General features: G+C 40.1%; 2 protein-coding genes across 5 annotated transcripts in view; one reads left to right on the forward strand and one right to left on the reverse strand.

Moving 5' to 3' along the window:
- Window positions 1-391: 391 nt before the first annotated feature.
- On the forward strand, window positions 392-5,737 carry LOC124072398 (intelectin-like). Its single transcript, XM_046413809.1, has 8 exons — window positions 392-546; window positions 1,549-1,641; window positions 1,755-1,874; window positions 1,992-2,239; window positions 3,081-3,239; window positions 4,084-4,201; window positions 4,399-4,505; window positions 4,605-5,737. Exons 2-8 carry the CDS (start codon window positions 1,551-1,553, stop codon window positions 4,746-4,748), a joined length of 987 nt encoding a protein of 328 aa, XP_046269765.1. The 5' UTR covers window positions 392-546; window positions 1,549-1,550; the 3' UTR covers window positions 4,749-5,737.
- slit2 (slit homolog 2 (Drosophila)) overlaps window positions 5,582-15,213 on the reverse strand; it is an 82,790-nt gene continuing 73,158 nt past the window's right edge. For 3 of the 4 annotated variants that reach the window (XM_046413794.1, XM_046413783.1, XM_046413788.1), the window contains 8 exons: window positions 12,924-13,017; window positions 12,516-12,653; window positions 11,210-11,450; window positions 10,782-10,912; window positions 10,519-10,673; window positions 9,423-9,762; window positions 9,088-9,302; window positions 5,582-8,614 (listed from right to left, as the gene is read on the reverse strand). In XM_046413794.1, the coding sequence (XP_046269750.1) occupies window positions 8,358-8,614; window positions 9,088-9,302; window positions 9,423-9,762; window positions 10,519-10,673; window positions 10,782-10,912; window positions 11,210-11,450; window positions 12,516-12,653; window positions 12,924-13,017 (1,571 nt within the window). In that variant the 3' untranslated portion in view covers window positions 5,582-8,357. Of the gene's footprint in view, window positions 8,615-8,772; window positions 8,817-9,087; window positions 9,303-9,422; window positions 9,763-10,518; window positions 10,674-10,781; window positions 10,913-11,209; window positions 11,451-12,515; window positions 12,654-12,923; window positions 13,018-15,213 lie in introns of all 4 variants that reach the window. The other variant, XM_046413801.1, reaches the window with a different exon arrangement.

Raw genomic sequence — 15,213 nt, forward strand, 5'->3', positions numbered from 1 at the left:
AGGCACAACTTTAGTGACCCCTGGGGACAAATTCACAAACTACCCAGCGGTGTGTAAAGCAGTTAAAATTATTCTGAAATTATTCTGCCTTATTCTGAAAAGCGTTAGCAGTTCTGCATTATGAGTGTTTTTACTTTAGGTGCTTTGGTTTGATGCTGATGCTTTTGTGCTTTCATCTAAGTAAATTTCCGCAAATTTGAATGACCTTCCTTGTAAGAGAGTATTTCCACACTGTGGAACTGCTATTTGTACTTAAGTAAAATCTGTGAGTTCTTTTCCCAACGCAGATTGCAACACAGTAGAACATCTGGTTATGGAAAATCCAACATTTTGCAACGGTTAAAAAACATCCGACCGGTCTAGTTGATGATTAACAATCAATAGCTTATAAGCCCAGCTCAAACCTTGACTTCACAAGTGTCACGTGGCAACAACAAATATATATCAACTGCCTGCAATCTGCCAACAAAAAAGAAATCTTATTCCAACTGGAGAGTGGATATCTTTCAACCCAGGACAGAGTTTACAATTTGCACTTTTACTGAGGTAACACCAAGGTTTAACTTTTTTTTGGAAAGTTGAATTTTGTTCAGGTTTTATTGTTCATTGATATTAATGTGCTCAAGAGTGAGGTAATAAGTATGTTTTTACCTTTTGAGAATATTGACTGCTGCTCAATAGGGCTGTTAGAAAACGGAAGACATACAGTAGATGGTAGATATAGAAGGTCTTAGCTGTTCCTCTTCTTTATCCTGCTATTCATTCACATGCTCTTCGGTTCTTTAGGGACACACTGCAGCTCTTGGTTTGCATTTCCATTACAATTTTTGAGACATTACAACCGACTGTATGTGATGTGTAGCCCTGGGATGTGATCAAGTTTTTCAAAGAAATAGTAGATCAAAATGTCTCAAATGAGTGTAAGGAATTTTGCAGATGCATGGGAAAGTCGTGTCTGATGCAGGAAGTGAAGATGACGATGAAAAGGGAAAAAAAATCCAGTAGGATAAATAACTACGCTCATAAAGTTCATCTTACTTTGATTACATTACACGTGACCAGTTTTTTCATGCATATCAGTCTTCAGGTATGTGACGTTAAGGGACTTTCCTAAAGAGAAAATATTTTTGATATTGCTTTTACTAGTATGTTTAGATGTTTATACGACATGTGTCGAATCTTTAAAGTTTTTGTTAGGCATTTTTTTTGGATTTTCTGTTTCAGATGTCACAGTTTGAGGATGATTTCTGTCTCCCCCCGAGTTTGTTTCAGGCAATTCCCTTGAGATGTTCATCCTCTGAAATACAGGGCAGAGAGTCATTTACCAGCGAAACCTCTAGAGACTAAATAATTAACACCCAACTTCATGCTCGTTTATTGTCACCATCTTCATTATTATCGGTGATTGAAGCAGGAAAGACAGCAAAACACAAGATGCAAAAACTATTATTACAAATTCTCTTAACTCCAAGCTAAGTTCATATTCTGATGTATAACTTACTATATAGTGTCTATGACTTAAAGTTAATTCATATGTTTTTTTCACAGAGATGTTTCACCATATTGTTTCACTTTTGGTGGTTTTGGTGTCAGTGCATCATGCATCCTTTACATTTGCTCCTTCTTTGCATGATATATTAGGTACAGCGCACACACACAGTACATGTACAAATTGCTATTATTCCCATGCACTGTATTTTCACTATCACTGCTATCTAAACTTCTTCTTTAAATGAAACTGGCTTTGTTTTCAGAAAAGGAGACACAGAACCACACCAGGACAAGCTTTATAGATTTGGAGAAATTACAGAAAAGGTCCAGCTATGCTGTAAGGAGCTGCAAAGAGATCAAGGACACATATGGTGATCAAGAAGGTAAATGTTTCTTCTTTCAAAGCTGACAGATGTCACTCACAATGTCTCAAAAACGTATATGTTTCCTGAAAATAAACAGGCATTTTTGCTCATTAACACTAACTTTGATCCTTCCAGATGGGTTGTACTACCTGACCACGGCTAATGGAATGGTCTACCAGACCTTCTGTGATATGACCACTGCAGGAGGCGGCTGGACGCTTGTGGCGAGCGTCCACGAAAACAGCATTTATGGAAGATGCACTGTGGGTGACCGCTGGTCGAGCCAGCAGGGCAACATTGCTGATCTGCCAGATGGAGATGGGAACTGGTCCAACAGAAACACGTTTGGCACAGCAGAGGGGGCCACTTCAGATGATTTTAAGGTGCAGAAACAACTTGACTGTCACATGAAAAGTAACTTTTCTGCTATGACAACTCAAAATGTCTACTGTGAAAAAATAATGAATGAATACATTTATGTGCCACGCTGGAGTCACAGGGAGGTGGTCAGACAGCCATACAAAGCAGCCATACAAAGGCGGGACTCTGACACCAGAAGCCACAATTCCAGTTCAGGCTTTGGCTTATGGTTTGGTTTAGGCAACAAAATCCCTTTGGTTATGATTAGAGAAGTGTTGTTTTATGAATATAAAAAAAAAAATATCACCTCATATTTTTGGGACAAGCAATATTTCCTCATTATGTAAGTAGCTAACATAACTGGTTTTCCTTAAAAATGTGCTGCTGTTTGCTGTAAATTAGTTGCATAAAAATGTAATTTCTGGCAGACAGTTGGCTGGGCGTGTGTGCTCTGTGCTACTGACTTATCTGTTGAACAAGTATTAGGTTGGATATTCAACAATTTACAGCCTAAAATAACTTCAGCACTTCCTGTAACAGCAACAGACACCAGGATTTATTATTTTCTTTTGTCCAAGCAATTAACTGAATGATTTCTTGGATTTACAGATTTGTTTGTTGACAAATATAACAAAAATGCTTCTAAAAAAACCTTAACCTTAACATTGAAATAACATACATGATAAGATATGATAAAAAGCGTTTGGTGAAATTTCTCCTTGGGTCACATTGGGGTTACATTTATCTTTTTATTTGTCAATTAAAAAAACAAAGGTCAGGGAAGCTAAAATAAGCAAAATGAACAGAAGTTAAATGTACTAAACCACGATTAGAGTCATGACAATAGTGTGTGCACATTCACAGAATCCAGGTTACTATGATATAGTAGCAGAAGATATGTCTGTGTGGCACGTTCCCAACAACTTCCCCATGGAGCACTGGAACGTGGGAGCCATCCTCCGCTACCACACCAACAACCACTTCCTCAGGCTCTATGGAGGGAGCCTCTTTGAGCTCTTCAAGGTAACAACTTTGTGTTGTTAAGTTATAACATAGGTTAAAAAAAATTAATGAGGTATGGACAATGTGAGTAATAATTCCTGGCTGTACGTATTTGTATTAGACGACAAATAAGAAGCAGCCTCTGTGGAATCTATTTCGACTTAATATCCAGCTTATATCCCATGGTCGCTTTGCTATCAAATGCTGTATACTGTATAATTATATTTCAAAAAGCAGCCAGTTATAACTGTGTACGACTATTCTGTTTTAAACATCATAATCTGTCATTTGTGGTCAGTTGACCCTCAGACACAGGATACTAACTTGACAGCAGATGATTTTATTTTAAGGGTCCTTTCTTTAATCCTCCATCAACTGTGTTGTTTTGGATGCTCAGTTGCATGGAAATAACAAAAACATTTGAAATTCAATTATAAAATTGCTATAGGCCTTTTTTTGGTTGTTGGTGTTTACCAAAATAACCTTAAGACAAAGTTCTTCAGCTAGTCAATCTTTACCTGCAGTTTAATACTAGATTATTAATTTTTAACTGCCACACCTTCTAGCTGATCAGAGATAAGAGTTCCCAGCAGCCCAACACAATAACACCAAAAATAATTAACTCCACATGACAATCTGCAGGTCTATGCCCTAGTGACAAAGGGCATCCAAAGACTGGGACTGGCACTAAGCTGCACTTTGTTTACTTTACTCTGTGTTTTATATTTTTCATAACTGTTCTTTTTTGTGTGTGTTTGTGTTATTTAGATGTGTGCCTTTAAGCCGGGAATCTTTGCAAAATTTTGTTATGTTCACATAATGACAATAAAGACTCTTGATTCTTGAAATATGTCCCATCTTCCAGCAATATCCAGTGAGATACAACATTGGCTCGTGCCAAAACAGAGGACCAGCTATTCCTATTGTGTATGACCACGGAGACACAGAGTCCACCAGAATGTTGTACGGACCCAACCCAAGAAGTAAAAAGTTCAATAGAATTGTTGAATATTTAATTACCTTTCAGAGTTTAAAGGTTTAAAGGTTATCATTGAAACATCTTGTAACTGCTTAAGAAACTACCCAACTAAATGTGTCCAAAACCAAACTCTGTTGTCATTAAGCCAGCATTTGAAAAAAAGAAAACATCACTGTGTTGTCATTTCTGTTTGTGCGAAAGGGGAGTTTGAACCAGGTTTTATCACATTCAGAGCAATAAACAATGAACGTGCAGCCATGGCTATCTGCTCTGGGATCAAACCAGTCGTTGGATGCAACACTGAACACGTGAGTCTGAATCTGTCATTGCAATGTTGTCGATCAGTTGGCACAGAAAAGGACACAGTGCAATAATAATTGTTGTGTTTTTTGTGTGTGTGTCTCTAGTACTGTATAGGAGGAGGTGGATATTTCCACCCTGATCAGTGTGGGGACTTCCCATCGTTTGACTGGGACAGACTGGGTAGGGAGCAGGGCTGGAGCGCTTCCAAAGAGATGACCGAGGCTGCTGTCTTGCTGTTTTACCGCTGAAAGGATTATTTGCATACGTAGCTCATAACTGCACATCTTGTCAGTCTAATGTCACAACCGGACCTGAAATCAGTGACTAAAAAAGGGAAATACATACTTGTAGCCACTGAAAGCTCAGTTCAGATTTATTTGCATTGCTCTTAATGACGTCATACATTGAGAACATGAGAACCATACTTGTGCCTCTGACGTGTTGTTGGCCTTGAATAACACAGTGAATATTTGCTTGTAATTAAGCAGCACTCCAACAGATGGAGTTATGGAGCTTTATATTCAAATAACTATGCTGGCATTTTGATTTTTCTTTTGAGATGTTTTTTATGCCTCCCGGCCTTGTTGGAAGGTATTTGAGTTCTAGGTAGTTTTTTGTTTGTTTGTTTTTTTTGTCTCCTTTTGTTTTTAGCTGCTCAGCTCATTTATCAGCTTTAGTATCGTCTCTGTCCAATGATACGCTCATTCAGAACACCCTGCTGATGCTTACGTCTGTGTATCTGATCCCTGTCATCCTGTGTTATCCTGTGTGCCATCCGCCCTCCCATAAACTGCCCACATCGACCTTAACTGTGACAGGCAGACTGTCAGCTTAGAAGTGAAGGTGTTTCAGAGGGCACCTTGCTGGGAGCTGTCCTGTTGGCTGCTGTTACAGTTAGTTTTGACAGTGAAGGTTAGATTGATGTTAGAGATACATATTAAAGGTTGCACATACATATACATATTGACTTTTATCATACATTAGCTATGGTCTCATTCAAGTTTGGCATGATGAAATTTCCATCCAGACATGTGACAGAGTACATTTTCTTTGTTATGTTATTTCTGTTATAGTCTTTGTATTTCACTTTGTGTTTCTAAATGTCTGAGATACCCTGATGGTCTGTATACAGTTGTGGAAGTTGACTAACTTCTCTTGAAAACAGTAAATTCTTACAATTATGGACAAAAATACACAAGTATGTTTTTATGTATATAATAAAAACTTTAAAGGATAAGGTTGGCATATTTTTCTACATATTTGTTTTACTGTTAAAAAACAAAAACAAACAAACAAGCAAACAAAACAATTGGAAGGGCAAAACCAGCTTTGTGTTAGCCTGTCTGGGGCTCTCAACCTCAAACCGATTTGTGATTTGTTCTGACTGAAACTGAACGTATATCTCTAAAAAGTGGTCACAGATGTAGCGCTTCATTTAAAAATGATTGCCAAAATAATTTCTAACATACAAAAAATATAGTTGGGTGCTGAATTTTTTACAAAATGTTTCTCAAACAGGACAAAACAGTCAGTTTCTTGGGGACAATTTACATATAAAGATTAATACTCATCCCCCTTGCAACCCTGCACAGATAAGTAGTATAGAAAATGGATGGATGGATGGATTAATACTCATCTGATATGATATGGGCCCTTATGTATGGAGTTTGCATGTTCTCCCTGTGCCTGCGTGGGTTTTCTCTGGGTACTCCGACATGCATGTTGATATTAATTCAAGATAAACTAGTGTCCATGTTCATCTTAATGAAGGAACATTTCACTCAACATTTCATTTGAAAAGTGGACCCTGTTTGTCTGTTTCTTAACTGCTTTGGGACAACTGGGTCTGTGACACGGTTGTCCCAACCGTTGTAAAACATACAAAATGTAGACAAAAGTATTGAGACTCCTGACTATCACCCCAACAGGAACTTTAATGACGTTGCATTCTAAATACATAACAGCTTGTACCCTTCTGGGAAGGCTTTCTACAAGTGTTTCTGTGGGAATTCAGGCCATAGAGCATTTGCGCTGATGTTGGACAAAAATCCTGGCTCCAGTTCATCCCACAGGTGTTGGGACAAATGTGGGGATGAAGTCCCTGTTGTATTCTTCACTTTATGCACAGCACCTTTAAAAAATATTGATTGCTGTCCACATTACTGTGCTTCAACTCTTTAATAATCAGTCTCTGATGCTGAGGGAGAACAATTCTGACCTCTCAGTGAGACAAAAGGCAAAAAAAAGCAAAGTTGAGGAGTGTGAGGTAAATATTGTGTTTAATAAACAAACATCAGTCAGGGAACTGACATTAGTCTGGGGATGGAGGAGAAGGGAAAATATAAAGCACAATGCACATGTGTAGAGTTGGGGGGACATATTTATCTGTTACACAAGGTGCCCCTGTACAGTTGGAGCAGGAAGTTCTATATAACATACAGATCAGGATCCAAGTCTACGGTACAAAAACTTAGCAGCAACATGTTAACGTCGAAGACCAAGGGGCTAACAAAGTAGTTTCATTTAGAAAAAGTCACAGTATTCTTTAAGCATAAATTTGTTAAAAAGGTAAAAACAGTTCTAAGCATCCTCTAGGGTCAATGCTACTCACAAGATCTGTGTGTGAAATACATAGGTAGGGAAATTATCTATACATTTATACTCTAATATAAAGACCTTCTGGTAATGGCACAGTACAAACTCTCAGGAAACGCGACAAAAATATACAATGTCTTCACGTCACATTTGCAGATTAAAATGTAACTAAGGTCTCTGGCAAGCACAATAGTTTCAGTGATCAAAAAAAACAAAACAAAAAAAAAAAAAAACAACTTCTCTTCAACCAAAATAAAAGACACCATTTTGTTAGTTCAGCTATCTTGACAGATTATGTCTTTTTTAATACAAAAATAAGGACAAATATAAATTAATATATATTAAAAGAATCAGATTGATACATAGGGGATCTACTGAATAAGTACAGGTATTTATGATACAATAAATACTTGTCATTCATGACTGGGGGTAGATAAACGGAGAATAGTGTATTTAACCTGGCAGGTAATATGTATAACTTCTACAGGTGAGAGCATTTGTGTGTGTGTGTGTGTGTGTGTGTTTGTATTTGTGTTGTTCAGTAGCTGTAAAAAATACCACAAGCTGTGTGTAGGATCATGCACACAGTCTCAGAGGGTTCAGGAGGCCTGTTCAGGGAGACCTCAGACTACAGTGGTGGTTTCTTGTGTTGTAGGTGGTTATCACTGCCCTCCGTCTCCCGTGCCTCAATGCAGCTCCTCCTAGTGGTGAGTCTGTGGTACTACCAGTTAAGGTTACTCCTAAAAGAAGACACAACTCACAGACAGGAAGCAGGAAGTCTACAGGAGGTGGTCATCCGTCAATGACCGGTCAGTCCTCCAGGGAAGAGACAGTGTGGCACACCATTGGAGTCATCATGACCAACATAAAGAAGTAGATGTAAGGAAAAAGTCAACTCGTGTTTTTTTTTGTTTGTTTTTTTTGTTTGTTTTTTTTTTTGTCTTTTTCTCCACTTCATAATAAAAAATAAGTCTGTTTTTGTACTTTACAATACAATTCAAACATCCCCACCGAGGAAGCATCAATCATCAGTCCAGCACTGACAAGGAAAGAAACTCTATTTTAGTTGTTTCTCTTTTTTTTTTTTTTTTTTTAATGTGTTTAAAGGTTTTTAAAAAAACTGGGTTGGTGGGGGTCTGTGGAGGAATCAGGACCTTGGATCAGGGATAAGGGATCAAGTAAGGTGGGTAGGAACATAAAACATATCTGGAGGGGTGGAACTCTGCCGAGGGTGTTGTCTCTTTTTCTTGTTTTTTTCTTTTTTATGAGGAACACTTTGTACAGCCACACTTGACCACCTTCTCCACTTCCTGGACAAAAGAGGAGCCGTCAGTGCACTGGAAGGTGTATTTCCTACGTTTGCTGCGAAGGGGGGTGCAGCAGGAGCCCTGTCCATCTGCTCCCCCCGGGCAGCTGCCCCGACACTCTAGACGGGAGACCTTCTCCTGGGTTTGGCACGCCGCGTAGCCTTGCTGTCTTTGGTAGACATCTCGGACCCGTTCCCCTCGGCAGGCCACCTCTGCAGGCATGAGGAGGAAACAGAAAGGTTACTAGTGACTTAGTGTCTTAATGGTGAAAAGAACTAAAAAAAAAAGGCAATCCAGCATATCAGAGGACTACATAGAGGACAAGAGGAGGACAGCAAAATGAGACAAAGTGACACTGCAAAAGTCTCACCTGAGTAATCCCCCGCGAGGGATTAAGAGGAGGCTCAGGAGATGCTGAGTTGAAAAAGCAGCGGGTTAGAAGCGTTAATGCAGACACACTGAACACAGTTAGAAACACACACACGCACGCTGCTGAGAGATGAGCGTTAACAAACAGCAAAGCAGAGGCTTAGAAGTTCAGACGAGAGAAACATGCTTCAGATCCAAAAGCTCGAACTGCATTAGATGTTACTTTTAGAAGAACGTGAGGAGACAGTTTACAGTAAACATTGATTTACACACAGACACACTCAATATGCTGCATGTGCGTCTATGTTTTCCTCACCTCTGTCGCACGCCTCTCCTGTATATCCACTGTTACACTCGCAGTATGCCTTGCCCAGGCCTGACACTCTACATTTTCCGTGTTTACAGCGAGACAGACTGCAGGGGTTGGCTGAATCCTGATCCTGCTCATCACAGAGTACGCCAGCAAAACCAGGCTGGCAGCGACAAGAGTACGAGTAGGAGTTGATTGGAAGGCAGGTACCATGGATACACCTGAGGATGAAGAGACAAGAAAGATAAAGATGTGGACAATTATTTCATTTTCCCTTTGAATCCAAAAGCTTATAACTTTGTACTACACCACACAGTCATAGTAGCACAAGAAACACTCACTTGTTGCCATCGCAGGGGTTACTGACTTGCTGGTCACACAGAGCCCCCGTCCAGCCCGGGTGGCAGGTGCAGGTGAACCCACGATGCCCTGTTGGGTGGCAGTCACCCTGGACGCAGGCGCCTCTCTGGCAGGGCTGGCAGCCTGGCTCCACCCCGTGGCCCAGCCACTGTCTGGTGGTGCTCTTTGCAGTCCCAGAGCCCGGCCCGGCCCCCAGGTCCTGGAGCTTGCCGTTGATGTAAAGGTTACGGAGGCAGCCATGGAAACTTGTGCCGTTGCGTCCTCCTGAGCTATGCTGCAGGGATGAGAGACCCCCCGAGGCTGAGGCGCGTTCAGGCATACCTGGATGAAAAAAGGAGGGATTAGAGGTACTGCAGAAGTACACATGTAAGTATAAATATGAGAAGGGCACAGAGTAAACCAAAATCAAATTAGCAGAAAAAATTATAAAAGGTCCCATATGAGGACAGATTAAAGGGCAACAGATTAAATCGTAAAACCAGTTTTACTAGCTATTTGAACTAAGCTAAAAATTAATTAGATTTTATTATACTGTCAGTCGTCTGACTGCAAACCATCAACTGAAAGAATTTACACAATCTGCTCTCTTTGTGGTCTCGGTCAGAACATGTGCCGCAGTGTTCTGAATAAACTGCACTTCATCATTTTCTTGGCTAAAGAGAGCAGTAATCACGCCAGCCATCGATAAAACGGTGAACCCGTTTCTCAGAACCTTTCTGTGAGACAAATGGATGCAATATTTTGTTTGGCTGCAAATTTCAAATCAGGATTGCAGGAATACACATTAGTGTCACTTGTATTTGATGGTCTTTGCCAGAGATTTTAACTCTAATCTATCTGTGCCTTTGCTCAAATAGAAAACAACTTTTTTTGTGATTTTTGGCCCTCTGTAGGATATTGTGTGATGATCAATGCACTCAATCAGTAAAAATTTAAAAAATGCAACAGCACAGGAAGAAAAATTTGAGGAGAGCAAAAAAATATATATCTTATGTTCCAATATATATATCTATGGCACATAACCAACACATCACACACACACACACACACACACACACACTGTACTGAAGTCCTTACCTCCCAGGTAAAGTGGTGAATCTATGTTTAGCGTGGACTGCTTGCTGATGGAGTTGATAGATTTTGGCGGCCCGCCGTCGATTGACAGAGATAAAGTCTGGTCTGACGCCACCAACTCCACAGCGTGGAAGCTGCCATCGTTCACTGTCTCCACACTGAGGGAGAGAGTCGAGATATTCAGTGTACACGCTTGCATCATCCATCACAGCAACGCGGCATCACTGAGTGCACTGTTGGACATTTCTGCTTATGTGTGCATGGACCTGTATATAGCAGACGGAGGGTAAGATCCCGTATCGTAGCTGACCCTGAGGCGCCCCCTGTACAGCTCCATGGCAATGTGATCATCGTCTCCTTTATACAACAACACGCCACTGTCCTCATCTGTGGCAATCTGAAAGCACAACATTAGTGTTAAAACCGTAAGTACAAGTACCAGTCCAGCACTGTAAAATGACAACAACGATGCTATAATAATTTTCTGGCCACTTGGGGGCAGCAGAACCAAGCTGTTTTATGGCATTTACGTATAACCTTGTTACGTCCCACTCAAGTTCAATATTTACTCAAAATACTCTGTCATCGTATGTCCACCAGCTTGTCACTACCTGTGTGTGTACACAGTGAGTTTTTAGAGCTTTCTTCACTGAATGAACTGTTAAATAATGTGCTGAAACTGTAAAGCTCAAACCTGTAGGCTGATGTTGGTCTCCTGTGAGAGGAGGTTGGAGGGAAGTTGAAGGTACGATTCGCGGCTGACAAAGTTGACACTGACAAGCGTCTCACAGCGCTCGCCCTCGTAGCCGTGGAGACACTGGCAGCGGGGGTCCGATCCCATTACAACACACTGTGCCCCGTTGAGGCACTCGTGGTTGTCACAGGGGCTGGTGCGAGGCAGGACCATCGGAGGGGAGAACTCGCAGAATAACCCGCTGCAACACACACAAACACACACACAGACACTTTCAGTAAAGTATGGTTGTTTGTGTGGTATGGTATATAATGGTATGTTTCTATCAATGCTTTGATGGTGATTCATTAATTCTGAGTTGCAGCTAAGTAACTTACTGTTCTGAGTACCACAGTACTCCGATACTCTGAGTGAAAAATTCTCTTTACAACCTTTAAGGTGTTTTTTTAATTGTTATTCTGTCTCTATATCATGAACTTACAGAGACTTAAAACTTTCAGTGTGAGCATGCTGTTCTTATTGATGTTTGTCAGTAGATAGATAGATAAATAGACAAAAGTATCTAGACACACTTCATTATGAGGCTGTTTTTCAGGGGTTGGGCTTGGTCCTTTACTTCCAGTGAAGGGAAATCTTAATGCTTCAGCATACCAAGACATTTTGGACAATGTTATGTTCCCAACTTTGTGGCAACAGTTTGGTGAAGGCCCTTTTCTATTCCAGCATGATTGTGCCCCAGTGGAAAGCCTTCCCAGAAGAGTGGAAGCTGTTAGAGCTCTCTATGTATTTAGAAAGCAATGTCATTTAAGTCCCTGTTGATGTAAAGGTCAGGTGTCCCAAAACCTTTGTCTATATATTGCAGATAGATAGGTAGATAGTAATGCAATGATAGTCATGAGTAATTTAAGAGTTTGGTCTTATTATTGGAAAGTGTCATGGGACAACTTTGTTGTGATTTGGCAGTATATGAATCAACCGAACTGAATTGAACTGAAATATTGAACACAAGGGGGAGCCCCTTCTACACCACATGCAGCAAATACATTATATTCAGGTCTCAGGAAGAGGAAGCAGAGGTTTTTGCCACATTAAAGAGAGCACGTGAAGCACATGGTGACACCTCAGTTTGGAAAAAAGACAGATCAAAAAATATTTAAATTTGCTGAAATTAGTTTAAAAGAGCCAGCAGATGAAGTCAGCAATGCAAACAACTTTTTTATTGTAAGTCAATGTTCGCAAAGAAAATACGTACTTTTAATCTAATTTAATCAATACGTGTGATTTCCTGCTGGGATGTATACCTCACCTGTAACCCTCTGGACAGACGCAGGTGTATCCATTGACGGCGTCAATGCACTGACCTCCATTCTGACACTTGTTTTCTTCACAGTCGTCAAAGTCCAGCTCGCAGTGCTCACCAATGTACCCTGGAGTGCACTCACACCTAACACACACACACACACAGAATAAGGAAAGAAATGCTTTTTAATTCTGAACTCAGACTGAGCAGCGAGTTTCAAGGTGGCTGATGAAGAGTACTGGCCTCCAGAAATCATATATTTGCTTTGCTTATCTCTGTGGAGAAAAACCAGCAAATCATTTATTTCTGTGTGCGAAATGTTAGTATTCAAATCCTACGGGAGAGAAACAAGAAATCATTACTTTACATATGTCTATGAATGTGTGTGTGTGTGTGTGTGTGTAGTAAACTCACTTGTATCCTTGAGGAGTTAAAATGCATTTTGAGTCATGCTGACATGGGTTCAGCTCTGGAGCGCAGAAATCCAGTTTCTCTTCACATAGCTCCCCTAGACACACATACACACACACACACACACACACAGGCACGCACGCGCACACACACACACACACACACAAATCATCTCAACACTTTCTTAAAACTTTGCATATATTCAAAAATAAATTAAGTGAAATTACACTCTAAAACATCTTGATATTTCCCACTCACAGTGTGTTTATGCTTGTGCATCTTAGTATGATTGATCATCTCTGTGTGTATATGCCGTACTGTGTGCATCTGCACTTCAGTGTGTGTGTGTGTGTGTGTGTGTATGGCTGTGTACTCTGATGATGGATCACTCTCTCGCAGCCAGGACCAACACAGTGGTCTGATAAATGATCTCATCTCTGCGAATGTCATTTTCCTGATGATATTCCCGCGTGCATCCCGACATTCCTAACGCTCTGAACTCCAAGAGAGTCACTGATGAGACCTCGGGGATTAAACCAATACTCCTGACAGCACAAAGCCCTCTCTGGGAATAACTACATGCTATGCTACCTCACATTTTTTGAAGTAGTCATATTAGTTGAATATATTTTGAATTGTAAATGTAAATCCTTACATACGCAATAATTAAATGGGTGTCTTCTTTTCCAAGACAATTAGTTTCAGAGATGTTCACTGCATGTTCAAATATCTTTAGTCTAGAGGCCCCAGCTTCCATTAAGAGAACACTTGGATCTAAAAAACTGTGACAGCTTCTTTGTCAATCGGCAAGTTAAACCTTCTGTGAAATACGTAAAGTGCCTGTAGGGCTGGGTGGGTGCATAAAACAGTTTTTAGGCTCAGAAGTTTTACTTGTATTCATCTTCCTTCCTATTTTACATTGATACGTCAAGTATCAATAATGCATTTGTTCAGACATTTTACTGCGATTTTGTAGTAGTGTGTAATGAGACTTGTTGTGGGATGTCAAAATTACATTTAGCTAAATTGTAGGGCTGGTGATATTACATTTTCTTTTCTTATAATCAACAAATACCATGAAGAGACCAAAATCAACAATGAACAACACAAACAAACAACAAAACCTGTAGTTTGTTTTGAGTTGATCCCACATAGGCTAGCTAGCACGTAACCACGACTTCATCAGTTCTGAGTAAAGTTCGGTAGGAAACACAGTGCCCAGCTGTTTAAGGAAATTGCTGAGTTTTATCTGTTTTTACAGATTTACAGTTTCCACAGACTGGCAGTGGAAATTGTTAAGCATTGAAAAAGACCAACATCTTGGAGGTTTCGGTCTTTTCATGGGAAATTCTTGACCACAAAAAAAGTAGAATAGCATCAGCCGCCTCCTTTCATGTTAAAATGTTTACAAGGAATATCATGACACGATTTACTTTGACCTTAGGATGGTAACAACATATATACATAAAGCAGCAAGCAGAACAACATCTGAGAGGACGGATTACAAAGTCAGCAGTCTGTTTGAACATCAAGGACATGCATTGCTAACATGGAGCATGACCGCATACGGTGCCTTAAATCTGTGATGCTGAATATCACGGAGAAAAGAAAGAATGAAAAGAAGGAAAGAGGGACGGGAAGGACAGAGAGAAGAACAGACTAACCTCTCTCCACCTCATTGGTAGCAGCTGCAACCACACGAAAAAAATAAAAAAACAGACGACAGATGATAGAAAGCAGAGCAAGACAAGAAAAAAAAAAGACACAGGACAGCGAGACACAGAAACACAAAGAGAGAACACCGCCACAAAGGTTAGCAGTCAGAGATGGTTAGCACAGTGCAAAAGCAGACAAACAAGTAGCAACAGACCAGTGTTACATCTAAACATGATTTGTCTGTTTAATAAGTTCCATTTATTTTTCTCACGGTTGGAGCAATTCTACAGGTTATTGTGCCTGAAACTCATCGGTGCAACAGATGAATGACTGTGTTAGAAAATATCTGGTAAAGTCAAAGGTACAAGTCAAAAAAACCCTAATGTAGAACTACATTGTCCCAAATTGCATTTTGAAAAAAGACACCCAATCACAGAGCTGAAAAGAGTTTTAAATTGTAGCTTTCTTCCAGCGTTACTGACTGACGTGAGAAATATAATTTGCAGCTTAAAGAAACCATCTGCAAGATTTTCATTTAAATAATGTCTGTTGGGTCACTGTCACTAAGTGAGGTAGCACAAAGTTATTTGAACCCACTGATGACAGTGCTTGTATCATGAAATGGATGTCTGTGGTG

The sequence above is a fragment of the Scatophagus argus genome, chromosome 2 (assembly GCF_020382885.2).
Source record: "Scatophagus argus isolate fScaArg1 chromosome 2, fScaArg1.pri, whole genome shotgun sequence".
Lineage (NCBI taxonomy): Eukaryota > Metazoa > Chordata > Actinopteri > Scatophagidae > Scatophagus > Scatophagus argus.